Source organism: Podarcis vaucheri, assembly GCF_965113315.1.
Source record: "Podarcis vaucheri genome assembly, chromosome: 6".
NCBI lineage: Eukaryota > Metazoa > Chordata > Lepidosauria > Squamata > Lacertidae > Podarcis > Podarcis vaucheri.
Window position 1 is genome coordinate 68,012,722 of NC_138764.1, and position 20,928 is coordinate 68,033,649.

At 42.5% G+C, this 20,928-nt stretch overlaps 1 protein-coding gene across 2 annotated transcripts in view; it reads right to left on the reverse strand.

Moving 5' to 3' along the window:
- Positions 1 to 2,346: 2,346 nt before the first annotated feature.
- Positions 2,347 to 20,928, reverse strand: part of PLXNA2 (plexin A2) — a 400,751-nt gene continuing 382,169 nt past the window's right edge. Inside the window, exons 27-32 of one of the 2 annotated variants that reach the window (XM_082228275.1) lie at positions 20,713 to 20,812; positions 17,315 to 17,505; positions 16,243 to 16,412; positions 7,659 to 7,871; positions 6,911 to 7,061; positions 2,347 to 4,458 (exon numbers count right to left, since the gene is read on the reverse strand). In XM_082228275.1, the coding sequence (XP_082084401.1) occupies positions 4,363 to 4,458; positions 6,911 to 7,061; positions 7,659 to 7,871; positions 16,243 to 16,412; positions 17,315 to 17,505; positions 20,713 to 20,812 (921 nt within the window). In that variant the 3' untranslated portion in view covers positions 2,347 to 4,362. Of the gene's footprint in view, positions 4,459 to 6,910; positions 7,062 to 7,658; positions 7,872 to 16,242; positions 16,413 to 17,314; positions 17,527 to 20,712; positions 20,813 to 20,928 lie in introns of both variants that reach the window. The other variant, XM_082228274.1, reaches the window with a different exon arrangement.

Sequence of the window (20,928 nt, forward strand, 5' to 3'; positions counted from 1 at the left end):
AGCATTTGATTAGCACATCACTACCCCTTGCAGTGGGCTCTTTGATGGCTCTGGATAGCACTCATCAATGGAAGATTAAATGGAATTATTCAAACGGCCGTGCTAGGCACAGAAATTCCAGAAATGACGTCTCTGGCTTTGATGTGAAAACACCTGAACCAGAGCAGGCTGGGACTCAAACATCAGGGGAAGGAGTCACTGACACAGATAGGGAATGTCACCTAAGGCAAATGCAACGGCTTTTAAATGCTCAAACCCTGCTGCTGTCCAAAGAAAACAGTATTTGAATCTTACCCCACCATACTAAAGCCATCCATGAATCAGGCTATGAAGCAGCCACAACTGGACTGTTTGGTAGCCGTTTGGTTCCCATATTTATTTAATTGTGGAGCAGAAATTCGAGAACGACTTGTATTCCCAGTTCAGCTTTAGATAAATTTCATCCAGCCAGAGGGCAGAAAATACTAGAAGAAATGATACCACACAGGAGATCCCTTCCAGCCTTAAAAACTGTGTGTGGAGATCATCAGTATACAATGGAAAAGTGTAACTGTAGGAAGCAATGCTTATAGTTAGGGGGCACTTGCAGACAGTGCCTGAATCAGCATGCCTGACACCTGCTAACAACCAAAGGATCAAGCCAATTGATGTGCATTTTGCCACTAGGTGGCTACACAACCTAAACCAGCAACTCTAGTGTTACCCACCCCTTCTAGATAGTACCTCTGGGTGAGTTACCTCTTCCTCTACTTTTGATTAAATACTCAAGAAACTGCAGCCTCAGTTTGGAAAGATGAAGGTACACCCATACAGAACATCTGTAAAAAGTGAAAACCAATAAAAATGAAAGTGCACTGAAGGAGACCTAACATGATCTAATTGTGAAGTACCTGTAATTGGGTGAAGTGGAAATTCTTTTAACAAAAATTGGCTGTTAAACATTAACAATTAAGTTCAGGAACAGAGGAGACAAATCTGCTCTTGCAATCAAACTCACACTGCCAGAGAGTACAGAGGTAACGCTCTGGAAACCAAGCTGCCCTTATTTTGAGATGCCTCCATTCATTTGGCTCCTGGTCCCTGCTCCTGCCAAGTCAATGTAAATCAGAGCTTTCTGGCTGCAATGCTTTGGCTGCTGTGAATGTCAAAGGCTTTGGCTTATTGCACAAGGTCAGTCATTAGTATTTCTTTCAGGCTATTAATAGGGCCCAGGGAAACTTATGAAAGTGAATTATCAGGGGGAAAGTGGGCTTGGCACAGCTTTTAATGAATTATAATTAAAGCAGCAAGTTGCTCCTTTCCTTTATCCTTTTGCTGGCAGCATTCAGGATAATGATTAGAAAGTAAAAATTGGGGATTCTCACAGAGTAAGGGATTTAACGTGCAACCCACTCACCCTCGGCCTTCTGTGGAAGCAGCTCCATCTCTCACTATAGGAAATAGGGGTAGTGGCATGGCTGCCCAAGCCATTTAGTGGCAAGAAGTGTCTGCTCTACCAGAGAAGATGCTCCTTCCTCATATGCTGAACAGGATCTTAATAATGTATGAGCCTACTCATGAAAGGACTCCACTCAATAAACAGGAAAGAGGGCTGAGGTGGTCCCTCCCCTGATACTGCAAGCCTCCCTGACCCAGTGAGTATGGACAACTGAAGAGAGGAAGCCTAGAAACGGACAGCTCTACGCCTGTGCACTTCCATGCAATTTGGAAACCCATTCATGCAGAATTCCATATCTTGTGGAAGCCTATGCACATAGAGCTCTAGAAACATAGGCTCCCCCTATTCAGATGTTCATGCTCAACGTGGGGGGAGGGAGGTGCACAATGTCATGGGTAGGGCCACCAGCACCACCCCACTTCCTAATTGCATGGAGCCCACTTCATGCATATACTAGTACCTTCCAGTGCTTCTGAAGTCTAAATCCTGCTTTGGACTGATGTGGCAAGGATAGGCCCAGGAGATAGCTGAGATATATAGGTGCTATAGAAGTGAGTTAGGAGCAAAAGCCTTTGGGGTGGGGGTGGGGATTCACCTAATGACTCCTCCTGTCGGTGGAAGCACTGCACAATGACTTCCACTTGTGCAACATGGCTTTAACCCTTTCCTCCCCCTGATTCAGTGTGTGTGTGTGTGTGTGTGTGTATGTGTGTGTCCCAGAACAGTGCGCAGGGGGAAGAGAGCAAATTTTCAGCTTAGCACAATGTTGAATTCCTCCCCCTATGGGGCTATCTGTCTAGCCCATTTTAGTGTTGGCCAAGTTCTAAAATCTTCCTGGAGCTTTTAACTGTGTATTGACAAATGTACTTTTTTCTGACTGACGGTCGAATAAAAGGTTGATGATGATGAATTCCTCCCTTGTTTTTCCTGATTCTGAGAATTCCCTTCATCAAACTGCTATACAAAGTTACTAAATGGTTACTTCATGACAACTCCTCCCCAGACACCTTTAGGTTTTCCAGTACAGTACTGGTGCTCTGGCAACCTATAACGGACAGGCGATAGTATCCACTGAATCCATCAAGAGCAGCTGTTTTAAACCCTAGACATTTAATTGTCTTATGCTGAAAATGCTATACAGTTCAGGAGGTGGTGGCACAGTCAGAATGGTCATACATGCTGGTGTCACAACTAGCTTCTTCCTAGACCTCGCTTGAGGGAACCATTCTACTTCTCTCAAATCCGACTCAGATTCCAGTCACGGGACCTGAAACCGTGTGGTCGATAATCTTGCCTTCCATTAGGCCTAATTGTCTTGCCCCAGTCACCCTTCTTAGCTGCAGCCTGCACAAATATCAATATTTATTACAGAGAGAAATATTTACAGCATCCCACCTGCTACTTGGCACTCTCGAAAGGGACAAGAAAGCTTTGGTCTTTTTCTTTTTTAAAAAAGGAACAACAACAACAACTCACAGACACCAGCCTTCAACTGATCACTAAGAAATGGGCTGTTAGGGTCAGCTAAGAAACCTAACCCAAGACAGGACACATGGACAAAGACAAAGACAACAGCCATTAACAGGCATGTAGAGTGTGCCATTTCCTTTTGTCTCCCTTCCCACTAGATATAGAAGTCTTATGCTCGACCTTTGCATGACCTTGCATATGGTGTGAGGAAAAAAAATGCAAATGCCATTTGTCCTGGTTGCATAAGCACCAGCGAATCCAATGTGGGAAAGCAATAAATATGTTGCCTCACTAGGTCTGCGTTGTTCAAGTATTACTTGCTGTAAACATTTTTTCCTTTACTGCAAGAAATCACATAGTGACTAGGAAAACAACGACCCAAAAGCTAACCAACCCACACCCCAAGCAACTAAGAAAGCCAATTAGTTTTTACACAAATTGCACCTGCAGAAGCCCACAACGCACCAGTTTCAGTTTAAACCACTCACAATTTCCTTAGCTTCAAAACGGACAGGACATTCCTTAGGAACACAGTTGTCAAATACACAGAGACAGGGAGGAATCTCTTCAACAGGGAGAAGGTTTGTATCAACGCAGAAGAGGAATGAAGGACTTTCATAAAATCATATGCCCCTCCAACGGTAAATAAGGAGTATTAAAAAAATATCTGTACTCTATAAATGCACAGCTGAAGATGAATTTCAAGACAGATGGGCTGAAGGACTGGATGGCTTTTCCACTCAGGTACATTTCTGCTAAGTGCCTCTTGCAGATACAGACTGCTGGACTTTCTTTCCCCAGGTGCACTATTTGAAAGGTTTGCTGCAAATTTGTGCTTGCGGGGCTTTCTGTAAGTTCCCAGGCAGAGGCATAAATGGAGTTTTTCAAACATTCCCAAAGGTGTGAAAATCCACTTGCGAACCATCCATCTGAGCCACAGACAAAGGGGATCTCATGAGATGGGAGGGGCAGTGTATGCAGCGGAATTTTTTCAATGGGATATTTGATGTGGCCACTGTGGTTTTTGTTACATTTCATTTTTTTTTCTTCTCTCTTTCCTTTTTCTTTAAAAAACAAAACAAAACTTTAAATAGCATTTTTGTTATCTCCTAATATACATCAAACAACTTTCATGCAAAGCAGCAGTCATGGAGGAATCTAGGCTTCCCAGAACCTTTCTAGGTGTACAACTTGAGGAACTCAACTTCTTGGCAAAGCCAACTGGTTTCTTTTTTAGATGCGCCATTGTTACTGGTTTTCTCCTGTCCTTTTGGCTGAAATCTGATGATTGAATTTTGAGCTACGTATCTGGGCTAACATCTCTTCCTCGGTGGAGGTTGTCACAGTACTTTAGGTGTGTTCCCAGCAGCCTCCTTGCTGGTTTTACTCAGTTCCCAGAAGTTTTTGAGGCAACTACTTCCATCTCTTTGTTCCAGGAGTTCCTGCTCCTTTCTTCAGCTCTCCATAGACATGGCACCAATAAGCTGTTCTACTTTGTATGCCAAGCGCTGCCGGCGCGCCTGCTCATCCTGCTCCAGAGCCCCGATGATCTAGAACCAAGATAAATGCCAACACGTTAGAAAGAGCAGAACTAATAATAAAAAACAGCTAAAATAGTGAGTCAGATTAAATGGAGAGAGGGATGGAAAAAAGGAAAGATAGAAACAAAGAAATGGTTTTAGAAAATCTAGGTGATTTTGGTATCTATATATATTCTGCTAAGAAAACTGCGTTGATTCTATTCTGTGGATTACACATAAAACCAAAAGTGGAGTTCTGCTGGACCAGAAGTCCAGCACCTTGATTTCACAGTGGCCAACCAGATACATACACAGGAGTGATGTTCTGACATTTCAGTCTAGCTTTGTTAGTAGTTACGATATATATACACCTGTTACTTTTTTTAGAGAGCTTGGAAGATGCATGAGGGTAGATGACCAACCTAATCCTAGCCTTTAGCTGTATTTCCCCCCAAGAAAAAGGTTAAGGGTAAAATGACTGCAAAGCAGAGTGCCACTGCCTTCACCAGCCCATACGCATTTTTGTGTTATCACAGTGGTGCACATTACCAGCAAAAAACACAATCATATTCTGGATGCTACATTTCCTGTATCATTTAACAAGAAAGTAATGAGGTTCTCATCCCTAATCGGCAAATGGCTGCTGCACAGTACCACGCGCTTATACATGCAATTAAATGACAAAAGCCTTGCTTTTAATGGTTGTAATTGCAAAATAGGCTTTTCTTGCACTGCAAATTAAAGGGTTGAACAGATGGTGGGAACTTGGTTTCAAGTGATGCATCCATCAGAAGAGCCCATGCTGCCAGCAACACTTTGCAAAATAGATTGTGTTTGAGTTGTGCCATACTATTCATTTCTGGGGGGGAAGGGATGGTGGGACAGCACCGTAGGTCAGAATGCTTTTTTGAAAGCATTTGGAGAGCAGTTCGGCTTTTCAAGCAGCTTTTTTAAAATAAACATTTAAACCACAACTCTGCTTTCTCTGACGACTGTGATGTAATTACATAATGACGAAGAGTAGTCACTAATTCAATTCTTTTTGAAATAAATTTCGATAATGGTAGATAGTGGATAGAATCACAAATGAGGCAACCTGACAAAGATAACTAGAAATTATCACAGGTCTCAAATAACACTTCAGAGGGTGTTTTGGGGGTTTTTACGTCACATTTCACAATAAAGCTATTTTATAACACATGTTTTAAATCTACAATACTACAGGGATTTCCAAGCTCATTTATAGAAATTTAGAGATGACTGCTTTTAGATTTCAAGATTAAAAACTAGCCCATGTTATATTGGTGCCTGTGATTAGGGACTTCTTGGTTGTGGCATTCTGCTATGGAATTCAGGAAGAGTCCTTTACCTTTCTCTCTTTTTGACACCATTCATTTTATTTCCCCAGGCTTTTAACGGTTTAGTTTTTAAACCATTAGGATGCGATACATAAAAACTAGGAGCATGCATGGTTTGGGTTCTTTTGGTTCCAAGTTACACTAAGAATATGTTTATGATATATGGGACCAGAATCTCAAGAACTGGACATGTACCTTTCACAGACAAAATGCCACAATGGCAAGCTGTTTTTAAAACTCGGGTGTTTCAAACACATCTTTTGATATGGGATAACGGGGTGTGTGTGTCTGCTGTTCAAATACAGCTGAAGGGCTTTCGACCGGGACCAATTTCTTTTCTTAAGTATCTTCACTAGAGTTCCCATATTTCAAAAAGTAATTTTGGAGCTACTGTTAAGGAAAGTCAGCAAAAACGACACTGCCGACATAGATTGCCAGATTTTCCTGGACATTTTACGATTTCCGCCTGAACACTGCTTCCAACTGCAGTATTCCAAGTATGTCCGGGAAATTCAGGACGTAGCGCAACCCTATCTTCCTGATCACTGACTTATTTCTGAGCATCATTCAATATGCTTGTGCTAACCTTTAAACCCTTCATGGCTTGGGACAAGGTACAAGCCTGACTGTGCACATAGACTTCACCAGTTGAGTTGAAAGCAACTAGGGAGAGGGCCTTCTTAGCTGTGGTGCCCTGTTTATGAAATGTTACTACTAATATTTAATATTGTAATTTGTTAGGGCTGCAGTCCAAAATATTTTCTTTTCGGCGTTGGTGTGTGTGTGAAATCCAAAGGTGGTTCAACTGCTTAGTCCTATGTGCTGCAGGATAGAAGTGTGAGCAGGCTCCTTAGAGCTTTAGTCAAATGTATTTATATCCTTCCTCAAGCCTTTCTGCTCAGCATGGAAAGCCCAGGAATGATGCTGGTGGGGTTGTAGTGGGGGTGTTGAAGGGACAGCATTTATGTCTTTGTGCCCCCTACATGATTCCACTATGCCCCCCCACTGAATAGTAACTGAATAGGCCTTGTGTGTCTTATCCATCAAGTTATCGCAACAACACTCAGGTGCCTCAAGAGACAAATAGTTCCTTGGGCCCCTCCAAGGAAGAAATGTTTCCTCACCTCCTCACTGTATTTGCTGACATAGGAATAGATTTCATTGAGTGCACTCAGCATGTTGAAATCAATAGAGTGCAGGCGTGACTGTTCTGCGAGGTAGGCATTCATATCTTGGTCACTGATGGCTGGGAGTTTTGCAATGTCTGCATAATACCTGCAAAAGAAATGGACAGGAATATATGAGAATGGTGTACTTTGGAAACAGAAAGGAATGTGTATATTGCTAGACAGATAGGTCTTGTAGGGTTTATAAAGAAGCTTAAAGTAAGTTGCATTTTTTCAAATAATGGATAAGTTGCCACATGCCATGTTAACAGCATTACATAAAAACTAGCAACTGCTTATTTCTGAAAAAACAGCAACCCTGTATTACTTAGTAATGGAAAACGAAACAAGCAACTCCACTTGTAGAAATACTTTTGGAGCTTGAGAAGAGAGAAGAGCAACTGATGATCAAAGAGTGAAAGCTCAGTCAAAAACTAAAACAGCACTAGAATGAATTGAAAGAAAAAGAGGAAAGTACATTAGGAAGCCAAACAAGAACGTGAACGGGAGAGGACACTGTGGTTAATACTACAACACTTCCAGTATGTGCAAATAGATATTTGATGACACAAGAAGACAACACTTTTCTGTCTGTGCTAACCCAATGCAGCAGTTCTCAGTGAAAGTACCACAGTAACTGCATACTTGGGAGAAATTTGGAGGAAGCAGCTCACAACATAGTAGGCATTCATTGATCCCCACTTACCTCTCTACCCAGCTTTTATAGCTGGGTATGTCCTTAGCATAGAGCAGCTTGTTGGAGGGGGAGTCCTTGCCCAGACGGTGCTCTGAGGTGGAACAAGAATCCATAAAGGTCTGAGCCACGACTGAGAGGCAGGCATCTGTGATACTTCCCTTATGGATGTCGAAGACGAACTGTGGATTTTTAATTACATTCACCCAGAAACGGAGGGGAAGGCTGTAGAAACATAAGCACACATTACAAGTTCAAGGAAGAGAATAACGTCTCTTCTCTCACCAAATTTTCTTTCTTTCTTTCTTTCTTTCTTTCTTTCTTTCTTTCTTTCTTTCTTTCTCCTTCCTTCCTTCCTTCCTTCCTTCCTTCCTTCCTTCCTTCCTCCCTCACAAAATAGCATGCAATGCCCACAAAAAATTAAGAGTATATGTTTAGTAAGAAAGGCTCCAAGCAGTACAGAAAAAGAATCAGAACCAGATTACAATGGGAACTAAACTGCAGCCAAATTCAAAATCATTTTCCTGTAAGATGTTAGGAAAAGTACACAAAATCAAATTTGAGCGATTTTCTTGTTGCACTGTTTTTGTTGTTGTTTTTGTGCTGAACACTCACTAGAGTGATTATGTATTCTAGCCAGTTCTGTGCAAATCCTGTTCTATGGCTACTCTCCAAATGGGTATGTGTTTGCACTTAATATGTTAATAGGTTCCTGTTGCATATATTGTGCCAATAGCCTCGTCCTATGTACCCAGAGCCAACTCACAATAAGTTTTTTTTAGAGAGTGTCAGCCCTTCTCTTTAATTTTTAATTAATCTGAAGAGAGCCGGTGTTGTGTTCATTTACTTGCTTGTCTCTTTTGCTCATAAAGGCCAACATTATATTCTGAGAAAAAACAAAAACTCTGTGTTCCTATTCTTTAAAAAAATGAGTATCTGTTTCAAACTCCAGGTAACCATCCTCAGAAAGAGAATTATACATTTTGATTGCATAAATGTTCTTTACAGAAGTTTCTGAATAATGGCTGGTCCTAGGCATGTCAACAGCTATTTTCATCCTTTGCTGGAGAAAATTAGTGATATTGCCATACTTGATAATTCCTTGGTTTAGAAAGTAAACTTGGTGACTTATAATTCTTGCCTTGAATACAGCTGCAGGTGGTGTGGTAGGGCAGAGGTGCTCACCCAATCTCTTGGCAGATGAGTCGCTGCTGCTTACCAGGAGAGGGGAGGTGGTGGTGAAGTGCAAATGACTGGCTGAGCCAACCCTCTGCTCCTGCCAGTGTGTTTGCACTATGCTACCCTCTCTGCAGCCTTGCCCCTCTTGGTAAGCAGCAGTGACTCACCTGCTGAGAGGTCAGGCAAGCATCTTCGTTTCACCATGCTGCCCACTACTGCTTAACCACTGAGTATTTCTAGGGAATGGGTTTTTAATTTAGCTCAGTATTCAGTCTCTCAGATTCAATCTTAAGCAAGGGATGGCCTCAGATCTTGGAGAGCCACTTCAAGTCAGAATAGATTGGGCTATTTCCTATGTTTCTATGCCAAGAGGGAAAACTGAGTTGCTTCCTTCCCTCTGGCAGACCAGAAGAAATGCTTTCCCCAGGGAATTCCCCTGGTGCCAAACTTGTCATCATTTCAGATGTCAGGCAGAGATGTTTATGTTTTCCTGGAGATTTAGGCTGCAATTATATGCTATTGTGCTGTGAAATCTGTTTTTAATAATGTTTATGCAATTTTAATTTTTTTATTTTTTTACTTGGGTTGTAAATCACTTCAAGATTTTTTAAAGTGGGAAATGAAGTATAAATTGAATAAGCCTAAACCTGTCAGCAGGTAAGGTAAGGTTGGGGGGGGGGAAGTGTAGTGATCCTGAGTATCTATGAGAGATTTAGGGACAGGCTAGATTCTGCAATGCTTCTGATAATATTAATGCAAACTTAAGAGCATATGCCCAATTTTGGGTCATAGTTGGGCTTGAAAATGTGTTGTTTTCCAGTTTTTAAAAAACAGTTCAGTTTGACAAACACAATCATAAAATGTACTAGAGGGATCATGAATCTCCAGGGGAAATTACTGCCCACTGTGGGCTTGATTCCCTCCTGAATACCTGTCCAGGGAGATTTCGCCTCTGGGCTTCTGTTCTATAGTGAATAGATCAGTTGTGTTAAAGACATAAGAAATAAATACATGAGCTGAACCAGGAATAAGTCACAAACAGCACTGCAGTTCTTGAGGAAACTTGACTGGCTGCTAAACTCCTGCACACTGCATTTTACTAATACACAGGGGCTAATTCCTTACATCTTTCCTTAAACTGTGTTAGCAGTGGAACATGACAACAGGCAGGTTTCTTTTGACTGTGTTCATGATGAGGTGCAACACTGAGACATGTTTCTGACAAATCTCTAGAACCCCTTCTCCCAATTGTTCGTGCAGCTCAAGACTTGCAGCGTCAGTTTCACACTACAAAGTCATAGGCACTTTTAGCCATTTTCTTACTGCTTTGCCAGATGCTTGCAACAAAAAAGCAGAGGATGACTGCCTGTTGCCCTGTCCTCTTGGACGGCGAGTTAGAGGCTTTCCTTCTAAATCCTAGGCATCTGCAATATATGATTCACTTTCCTCTGTGGCAGGATCAAAACAAAGCTGCCACTTCCTGCTAGCTTTTGAGCGTGTGACAGGGAATCCTGCTTTAATAAAGATGAACTACTGTGTGCACCCAATGCTAAGCTAGATTGTTTCTCTGCTGTTCCAACTTGGATTCTGTCCAATAAGCATTTCCCAATCTGCAAAAGAGTGTAATTCCCAACAAATTGCCAACCTTGTTCTTTCAGTAACTTTCAGTTACTTCACTCAACACTTCTCCTGACTGACCTTCACAGCACCAGTAAAACACCTCAATCTTCAAAACACTATAATGCTTAAATCTTTCTTTCTTCGGGACAATCAGGGGATAAGAGTAACCCCTCCTTCAGTGGAGTGACAACACCCAGGACAGAAAAAAGATGGTGCTCTAGCACTAAATAGTCTGGGCAGCTTGGGTCAACTGCCAAAATCTGCTGCTAATGCTGGGCATGGTCCTAAATCTCAGTGAGTTTGATTCCCCATTTGTAAAAACAGCACTGCTTCCCCCTGGCTGATAGCACTATTTGCCAGGCTGTATATGTGCTGTGGGAATGAACGAATCCAAAAGAGGCATAAGAGAATCCCATAGAAAAGCTGCAAGGCATCTTAAGTTTTTTTTCTTTCTAGATCACTTATGATACCCTCTGCATTAAATTCAATCTGCACATTTATTTGATTTCAGTAATTACTAGCCAGCTCCAAATGTAGCAGATGTACTGGGGGGCGGGGGGTGATACTAGGAAGGACTAGATAAATTTGGAAAGAGGCAAGTTCTGTCTCACATAAGCAAGTTGCTGCTGGCAGTGTGGTGGCAGCGAGGATTGGAAAAAAACCCTCAATTTATCATTCAGCAGCTGCCAAAAAGCAGGTCAAAAAGGGGAACTTGCCCACTCCAGAAATGCTTCCTGCAAGTATATGCAATCTGGCAGGCATACAAATTAAAACCATGAAATAAATTTTAAGTTCTTGCTTTCCTTTTCCTGAGTCCAGCTGTGGAAGGATCTGAGTGCTCGGGAAAGGGCAACAGGTCAATTGCAGGATACGAACTTTGCATGTAGAAAATCCAAGGCCCAACTAAGATGATTTGAAGAATTCCGTCTTCACAAATTGCTGTACCAAATTGCCCTGACCAAATGACCTCTTGGACTAATGTGTGGATTGGAACCTAGCTATGCAATACACTGTGCACTTCTCCAAATGTTGTGCTACAGTTCTTAGCAGTTTGAGCGTACCAAAATAGGGGTTTTTTTAAAACCAAAATAAAATTTTGAGATAAATCAAAACAATGTGTTTTGAGAGAAATTGCATTTTGACACAATTAAGACATGTATTCACAGATTAATGCAGAGATGGAATGGGACTACTGTATGGTTAAAAAAGATGCAAAAATGACATGAGCTGGAAAGAGATTAATCTATCCCTAGGTTCAATCCTTGGTATTTCCAGTTAAAATATCTCAGATGGCAGGGAGGGAGTGGACACTTTTGCTGAGCTAAATGGACCAATGATCTGACTTAGTGTAAGGCAGCTTTTTGTGTTTGCATGATCACAGTTGAAAGAGGAAGATTTGGATGCCGGTTGGAATTTGGACACAGGAGTGTCTGTCTCTCCTTTCAAGATTCCCCTCCCCCAGCTGCTGTATGCAGAGATCAGCTACGGTTGAGGATCTCTCTGTACTAAAGGCTCATGGGGTCTGGCAGCCACAGGGGGTGGAAATCTCTACTCATCAGCGCCACTTGGTAGCATTAAGACGTGTCATTTTATTCCAGATTCCAACATTTTATCCTAATAACTCATTCCTCTAAAGCTTCTGTTAAATTGTTTTTAGCTCCCTACTGCCTTAGCAGGGAATCTGGCTTTGGCAGACAGGATGATTAGAGGCTTTTCAAACCACAAGGGATTGAAGAACACACACACAACACACACATTGTCTGGGGGTTCATGCTTGGTATACGTATGAGCTTTTATTCTCCTTCCACTGGTAAATTTCTAACACAGGGAATTCTTAATCCTAAAATAAAAGCCAAGAGAAAGATGTAAAAGCAGCAATTGTTCTGAAAGTGTGGAATAAGCTGCTGCTTGAATCAGTTGTACTTGATTGAAGCATGACTTCCTCTCAGACACCCTATCTCGTAAGCAAGATTTTGGGTGAAACTCATCAAACACACTTGGGAAGTGGGTACTTGACCAGTCACATCTGTTAGATGCTCAAACTAAGTCGGGAGTTCCCTAACTGGTCCATGGACCACATTCAGGTGATCTGTAAAAATACGCTTGCACATTACAATTGCTACAAAAGGCAGAAAAAAATTATTAAGTGGCCCTCCAAGACCCTCAGCAATTTTCAAGTGGCTCGTGTGCAATAAAAGGGTTTGGAAACCACTGAACTAAGTAGTTGTTACAACTAAGGTAAGTAACAACTATCCTTTCAGGTTGTTTTTGTTCTACTTCCAATAGCCCCTTTGAGACTTTTCTTTCATCTCCTAAAAAGTTCATTTTTAAGGTTTTGGGGGTTTGGACAGACAAACTGCAGAGTGGGGAAGCTCTCAAACATGCATGTTAATAATAACAGGCTTCCCCCTTGGGATCTCACCAGCAACCAAGTAATTGTTATGCTAATGTTTAGTTTGTCTACTTAGATCTTGCAATGCATCTATGGAAACCAATAAAAAATTATTTACAAAATAGTTACAGCCTGCCCCACCCTACCACAAGTACAGGGGTGTGATGAGGGTTTAAAATGAGACTTATGAAATTCATGAACATTTGGCAGAGTCTTAGGAACCTAAGAAGCTGCCTTATATGGATTCAGACCCTTGGTCCATATAGTTGAGTTCTGTCTATAGTCTACTCTACACTGACTGGCAGTGGCTCTCTGCGATCTCAGATACAGATCTCCCCTAACCCTACCTGGAGATTGAACCTGAGACCTCCTGCATGTAAAGGATGCTCTTCCACTGAGCTCCGGTCCTTCCCTGGTCTTAGCTACAACTGCACTTTTAGGGTGACTTCATGTTGGCTTCCCCTCCTCAGCTCCTGTCCAGCCTTTTCCAAAACCTGTCACCTCTTCTCAGTGATAAAGTGGAGAACGCTGCCTTTGCCCTTTAGGCGCCTCTCTGCAAATTCAGCAAACATGGATTGTGTTTCTGGCTCTGCTGACTGAGAGAGCATCACTCAATCAGCTCTAGATGTGATAACACTATCAAGTAATGGAATAATTAATAAGGCTGGAATAATTAAAGAGAGACAGGTAGGAATCAATCCCAAGCCTCTGTCCTGAAAATAAATGGCTATATACGGAGCGACGTTGAGGTCAAATTATTCCACACTTTCCTAATACAAATCTTGTGCTTTCTTTGAAGTGTTAGGGTTTTATCATTGTCAAGAACAAAATAGTGAATCTGGTGAAACAGGGCCCTCTGCTGGATGGAGTAGAAATAAGTGTGTCCTTTATTGTACCTTTAGTCCTGAAAGCCTCAGAAGTCTATTTTCATTACTTCAAACATTGAAAATCATTCCTGATTCAGCTACTTCTCCATATTGGTTGTTGAGCAAATGGTCACTACAGCTTCAGATGAACTAGGCTACTATCAGCTTAGGTTTCTGCCAGTGTGGCCATCAACCAGAATATGGGTTGTAGCTATGCGAGTATTGACAGGCCAGCAGACCCCAAATTGAAATTGTATTTCTTTTTGGTAGCTTTGGTGCTGATCTGATAGGGAGGCTGGCAGGTTTTTATGTGACTGCTCTTTAAGCAAATCTGATCATTCTGTGCTAGAGAAATAGTTTTAAACACAGTAAATTCTGCACAAGACACCAAGGATGTAATTTGTATTGTTGTCCGAGGGAAGCAGATGGTGCTATAACTATAAAGCTGCATAAAATATTAGAAAAAAAGAGCTGAACAGGAAAAGAATCAGCAACTCTACTTAAATACTTCCAGTAAGAATAAGTACCTAGTTAGAAATGGATCTGAGCACAATGAAATCCACTTTCTTTTTCAGGAGTAACCAAATAAGAATTTTCAGGAGAACTATTTCTTTTGTTTGTTTCAAGCTTGAAAGGCTTTTAGACAATGAACAGACTTTAATCTGAGTCTCTGAATTTGCCTTCCCTTGGCTGCCCCTGCTCCACTGCACTATGAATTTGAACAAGGCAATTCAATACAGTTCAAGTTTGCCCAGAAATGCCCAGCTATATCAAGGAGAGCATATTCTGCCTTGGTTTTTTGTTGTTATTATCTCCAACTCATACCAGAGGTGGTTTGCAGCTTCCCTGGTGGCTATTTCCTGTGATACAAAGTCCTTTCCCTTTCCTTTTTTCCCTTCTCATTCCTTTCAAGAAGCACAGCTACACTCCTCTTGCTCACATATATTACCTGCTTCTCCTAGAGTGGGGGAGGGGGCAGACCTCAGGCCTGGGGCCTCTGGGCCTCAGAACTGTCCCCAGACCAGACCCCTCACTGTCCCTGCTTCACACCTGAATTTTTAAAGGATTTTTTTTAAAAAAAATAACCCATCTTGCCATATATCTGGGTTTTCCCAGACATTTTTCCGATTTGCTGAAAATCTGCCTGGACGCCATTTTCCAGCTGAATTCCTGGACATGTCCAGGAAAACCCAGACGTATGGCAGCCCTACTGATGTTTCCCATTTTAAAAAGTAAGAGATTATGATTTTAAATTAAGGAGGAAGGGGACTGCTTTGTGGAAGACTCTGCTACCGTATTTTTCGCCCTATAGAACGCACTTTTCCCCCTCCAAAAATGAAGGGGAAATGTGTGTGCGTCCTTTGGGGCGAATGCAGGCTTTTGCTGAAGCTTGGAGAGTGAGAGGGGTCGGTGCGCACCAACCCCTCTCGCTCTCCAGGCTTCAGGAAGACACCCGCAGCCTAGGCAGCCCTGCTGGAGGTCCCGCACGGATGTCTAGGCTGCGGATAGCAGCCTGCTGCCCAGCGCGAGGGGTGCCCTGAAGCAGAGCGCCCCCCGCGCCAGGCAGACATCCGCAGCGTGGGGAGCCTTGCAGGAGTTCCCCGCAGGGCTCCCCATTCTGCGGATAGCAGCCTGCCGCCTGGCGCGAGAGGCTCCCTGAAGCAGAGCACCCCTCGCGCCGGGCAGACATCCGCAGCGTGGGGAGCCTTGCAGGAGTTCCCCGCAGGGCTCCCCACGCTGCAGATAGCAGCCTGCCGCCCGGCGGGTTGGGCGCCCTGAAGCAGAGCGCCCCTCACGCCGGGCAGACATCGGCCAGCCCCACAAACTCGGGGGACAGCAGGGAGGCGCAGCGCCGCCATCCCGCTGTTCCTCGACCTGGTTCTGTTTCCCCGACCTGCTTTTGGGGGGGAAATAAAAGGAGAAATTTTCCCCTTTATTTCCCCCCCAAAAAACCAGGTGCATCCTATGGGACGGAGCGTCCTATGGGATGAAAAATATGGTATATAGACTTCTTCTGTGGCACCATGTAAGCTTCTGCAAGGCACCGTGGGGCTGTGCTGGCATAGCTTTGTTGGGTCATTGGAACTCAAATGGCTGGGCTAGAGCATCGGTGACTCAAATAAAGACTGGGCTTACATATGCATGATGGATTGAATGGAATGAATAGGGCTGAGGGAGGGTAGCAAAGCAGCATGAAATGGCTGAGTCAGGAGCAGAGCTACACTGTTAAACCTACATGGGTGTTTCAGGCATCTCAAATCAATGGTCGGTATCCAACTAAATAGATCTGCTGGCAGAAGGATTTCTCCTTGTGAAAAATGTATAAGGCCCCACGAAATGCAACAAAACATGCTAGTTCACAAGTAAAAAAATGGCTCCGTCTACTTTTAGAGCAATATGGAGAACCTGAAACTGTGTTTGCCTTCAGAAAGCAAGCTGCACATGATCTAGACAGTTCTGTGATAGGCTCAGGAGGTCTCCAACTGAATGAGACAAACCCTGCTCTGACCACAAGGGCTTACACATTCCCGTATCTCACCAGTTGCTCTTCCATGTGTGCCTCACGTCAGTGTCGTGGATGCCATGCTTATCCGCTTGCTCATCCAAGAAATCAAACATATATTTGATGGCCAGTGGGAGAGCGCTGCCTCGGTGCACAGTGCTGAACAAGGTCTCGAACAAGTCATCCACAAACTTTTGCAGCGTACCCTGATGGGAGCAGAGACGAGAGTGTGAGGGTATTTGGCCACAAATCATCAGCAGAGGCAGTTGCAGGACAGTATTAGGATAGGCAGGGCTGAGCTGAACCAACCTCAGTAACTTCACAGACTCATTTACAGACTGTAAAGCTGCCCCTGTTATTATTAACTGATAGTTATTTTAAATATATGTGCCACTCAGTCTTCATTGTTACAAACAATCCCAGAATGCAGCAAATAAAAACGTTAAAAGAAAGCACAAAATTTTATATATATTATCCAAACTGGTGTTTAATTGCAGGTGTATTCTACAGCATGTTATTGATACAATAATAGTCCAATATATGTGGTTTGGCATTTTAGGTGCTTCCCCATTGCTGTCTGCAACAAAAGCAGGATAAAAGCAAACCAGAATATATGCAATATAAAAAGTTACAGGTTTTCAGCATGAAGTTACAGGATAGACACTGATTGGAAATGAAGCAGTGTGATCATTCCAAAACTTTTGCAAAAAGTATTGGAAGTGAGATCACGTGCGACTGCCCCGGAAGAATAATAATATTAACTCACTTGTGTCTTACCATTGCTTCATGCACTGATGAAAAAGAGATACAGGATCAAAACTCTGGTGCTGGACCAGCCAGTCAAGTATTAATAAAATATGGGACCTGGGGTGACATTTAAGGTGCAAGAAGCTTTAAGGTGCAAGAGGGTTGCTTTTTCACCTGTTCATCAGCAACCCGAAAACATAATGAGAACAATGGTCTCATTTTCACAAAGCTCTACAGGTGGCCAGCTAATATGCTGCTTCCCAAACAGATTTTGATGTTTCTTTGTTAACATTACTGGTTAATATACCACAGTTTTGCATGGACGGTTCTTTGGGAGCTTTGCAGCAGAAATTGATATTACCTTTGTAGCAAGCAGTCTTGTCAGGTAGATCTCTGACACCATCTTGCTGCCCCGATCACCTTCCTTCTGGTCACCGTGGTCATGGTTCTTGACTAAGTGCCAGACTTTCACCCCACTCTCTAGGTCTGGGGTAATCATGGGAGCCCTGGAACGGAGACTGTCTGGGCTGCCTGTGTACCGAAATGTGGAATCTGGGCAGGAGGAAAAAGAAGCTGGTGATGCACAAAAGGAAAACAGGCTTGGTTATATCTCTGTCTTACTTCGTCCACAATTTTCTAACAGTGAAGGCAAATTTAGTGGCTTATTTAAAGAGCAGTGAAAATGTGAACACACTATCAAGCCACAGTCTTTCACAAACAGTCTGCCATTCTATTGCAAAATACGCCAGATATTTTTTGTACTTTATGATGGATATGGGCACCATTATGTGCAACCACACGACCTTGGATAAAAGAACTGATTAGGTGAAACACAGTCGCCATCCAGTTAGAATTGAAAACAAAACCTTCTAAACCTAAGTAATCTTGGCTCCTATAGCTACTACACACAGTAGCAGCTTAATGTAAGATGACAAATTGTGCAGTATCTGCCCATGCCATGTGAGGAGTCTACTATTATTCACCAAGGGATTGGAACAGGGTTTTGTTTTGTTTTGGCAGTAGATGAAAGCTAGACTAGCCACTGTCTGTCTGTTTGATATTTCTTATGCCTTGTTTTTAAGCAAATCCTTGTTTTGCTATGACCAGCTCAGGCTAGTTTCTTAATTTGCTGTTCTTCCCTTCTGGGTGACAGTAGGATTAAAGGGATCCCCATAAATTAGGAGGAGAGTGAGTGAATCATTACAAAATTTTCTGAAGCTTCACTCTTGATTAATGCTCAGATAAATATGAATATTCCTGTGGATGTAATTAAGGGGTGAGAGCACTGAATCATTCTATTTTTAGATCTAGCTTTGCACCAATACATGATGCAAATGCAGAGAGAGTAAATAGGGCTTCATTTGCATGCCATCTGCGCAATCAGAGAAATCAATATCAATATTAGCAACAACTGTGGAGACTTAGTGTGCAAATGCTCTAATGGCAACTTCTGACTCTGAATAGTTCAATATTGATATTGCTTGAATACAGCTTGAGTTCTATCCTCCAAATCAGGGGTCCTTGCCCAGAAGAACTCTCAAAAGGGCTTTATACTTTGGTCTAAACCACTGAGCCTCTTGGGATTGCCGATTGGAAGGTCGGGGGTTCGAATCTCCACAACGGAGTGAGCTCCTGTTGCTCTGTCCCAGCTCCTGCCAACCTAGCAGTTCAAAAGCACGCCAGTGCAAGTAGATAAATAGGTACCACTGTGGCAGGAAGGTAAACGGCATTTCCGTGCGCTCTGGTTTCCGTCACAGTGTTCCGTTGCGCCAGAAGCGATTTAGTCATGCTGGCCACATGACCCGGAAAGCTGTCTGTGGACAAATGCCGGCTCCCTCGGCCTGAAAGCGAGATGAGTGCTGCAACCCCATAGTTGCCTTTGACTGGGCTTAACCATCCAGGGGTCCTTTACCTACCTTTTACCTTTACACACCATAACTTTAAAGCATATTCAAAGCATTCCCCCCTCAAAGAACTCTGGGCACTGTTAAGGGTTGCTGGGAATTGTAACTCTGTGGAGGGTAAACTACTGGGCCCAGAATTCTTTGAGGGAAAGAATGTGCCTTACAGGTATAGTGTGGATGCAAACCCAGTTAATTGCAAGCAGAATAAGTTGTTGCAGATAGTTGTAATGGTGCTGTCTCTACAAAGTATTCCCTTCATAGTTTTCATTTGGTGTTTTGAAATAAATATTTTGAAATTTTTATGAATAGAGGTTGGTGGTACTTAGACCTTTTCCTCACAAACTAGCCAGCAGAATGAAAGAGCAGAAAATCCATTTCACTTGTAACTTCAGCAAAACATCTCAGCATTTTTGTTACAGAAAAATGTACAGCAATTATTTCATTCAACACAAACTTTTGCCAGAAACAGATGGCAAAAATAAATATGTCCAAATTCTCAAATTTGTTATTTAATTTCAATCCCAGTTTGATTCTTTGATAAAACAGTTGTGCCCTCCACAATCAGGACTTGATCACCTCCCAACATTCCTTTTATAATTGCCATAAGGAAATTAGGAGAATAAATGATAGCAAATAACAAAGCAATATAATAAAGCCCAAATTATAATTAATTATCTTGCAAGAAAAAGATAACCAATAACCAATTATAATTTATTCAACTTTTCTAAAAATGGATAGGCATGCAGCTCATTTTACTGCAATATGTAGTTCTTTGGTATCTTGCAAACAAAACAGCAGCATATCTGGGTTAATGACTGAGTGCACACTTGAGAGCAAACTATAATCAATACGGCTCTTTGAGGATACACAAGTTTCCACTTTAGGGCTGAGTCAAAATTACCCACTGATTTCTTCCCCAAACCAAAACGTGAGAATAATAGACACAGCCATTTCCCAAACAGCCACGGTCTAGCCACAAATTACATTTTAGGTGTACAGTACCACCCTGGTGCCCTCTAGATGTTTTTGACCACATCTCCCAGCAGCCCAACCCATGGCCATGGCAAATGGCCAGGGTTGATGCTCAGAACATCCAGAGGACAGCAGGGTCGGGAATGCTGAATTGCACAAGTTTTGATGCACACATCAAAAGGATAACATCTGAATAGGTCCTTTGCCAGCTGGCCTAATTTCTTACCAAATTGGTTAATTTTGTGATAATTTCAGTGGCGACATCTGAGAACCCTGGATATTTGAAATTAGCACCCATTGCAACAATTTTCAAATAGAGCATTGAAGAAACAGCAGCTCTGTAGGAGTAACTGCTTTAAGAGAATGCTTCTAGTTCTGGTATACACACAGATAGTCACATTTCATAGGCACAGCAACTCATAACTCAGGGCTCTCCCACACTTCCTTTGTACCGTGCCTAGAAAGCACAGGTCCCAGCAGTTTTGCATTTGCCCTGCAGCTTTCCCCTGCAAAACACGCTATTTACAGCTGAATCAGAACAAACAGCAGTCTATAGAAAATCCGATTGACATTTGGTCTGATTCAGCAGTAAACTCTGGTTTTCCTGGGAGACAGTGGCAAGGCAAACAGAGGTGTGGACAAGCCCTCAAAGACAGAAAGGGGCAGTCCTGGTATGTGATGTGATCTGTGTGTGCATCAAAGTTACTGTACAGCTTTGGACTGCACCCAGTGATTTTTTGTATACAAAAAATAAAAAGATAGCATGTTCCATGCCTCAGAGCCAGAGGTAAGAACTCTAATAAGCTTGCTGGCACAATTAGCTGATTAGACCACTAATCTGGAAATTCAAGGAAAGTTTACATCACATCACTTTGTTTCTTACCATATCTGCTAATTGAGGTCCGTGATATGCTGGCAGAGGCGGGAATATTGTAGGATGAGGTCTGCTTGGGAACGAGGGCCACTACAGAGCGATCAGACACCTGTTGGGAGAAAGGAGCACAAAAGATAAGCAAGCAATGGAATATTGTAAAGAAATTCTGCCCTAAAAGATGTTCACAGAGTCCAGCTAGCTAAGAACAGTGAAAGTTTGGCAGAA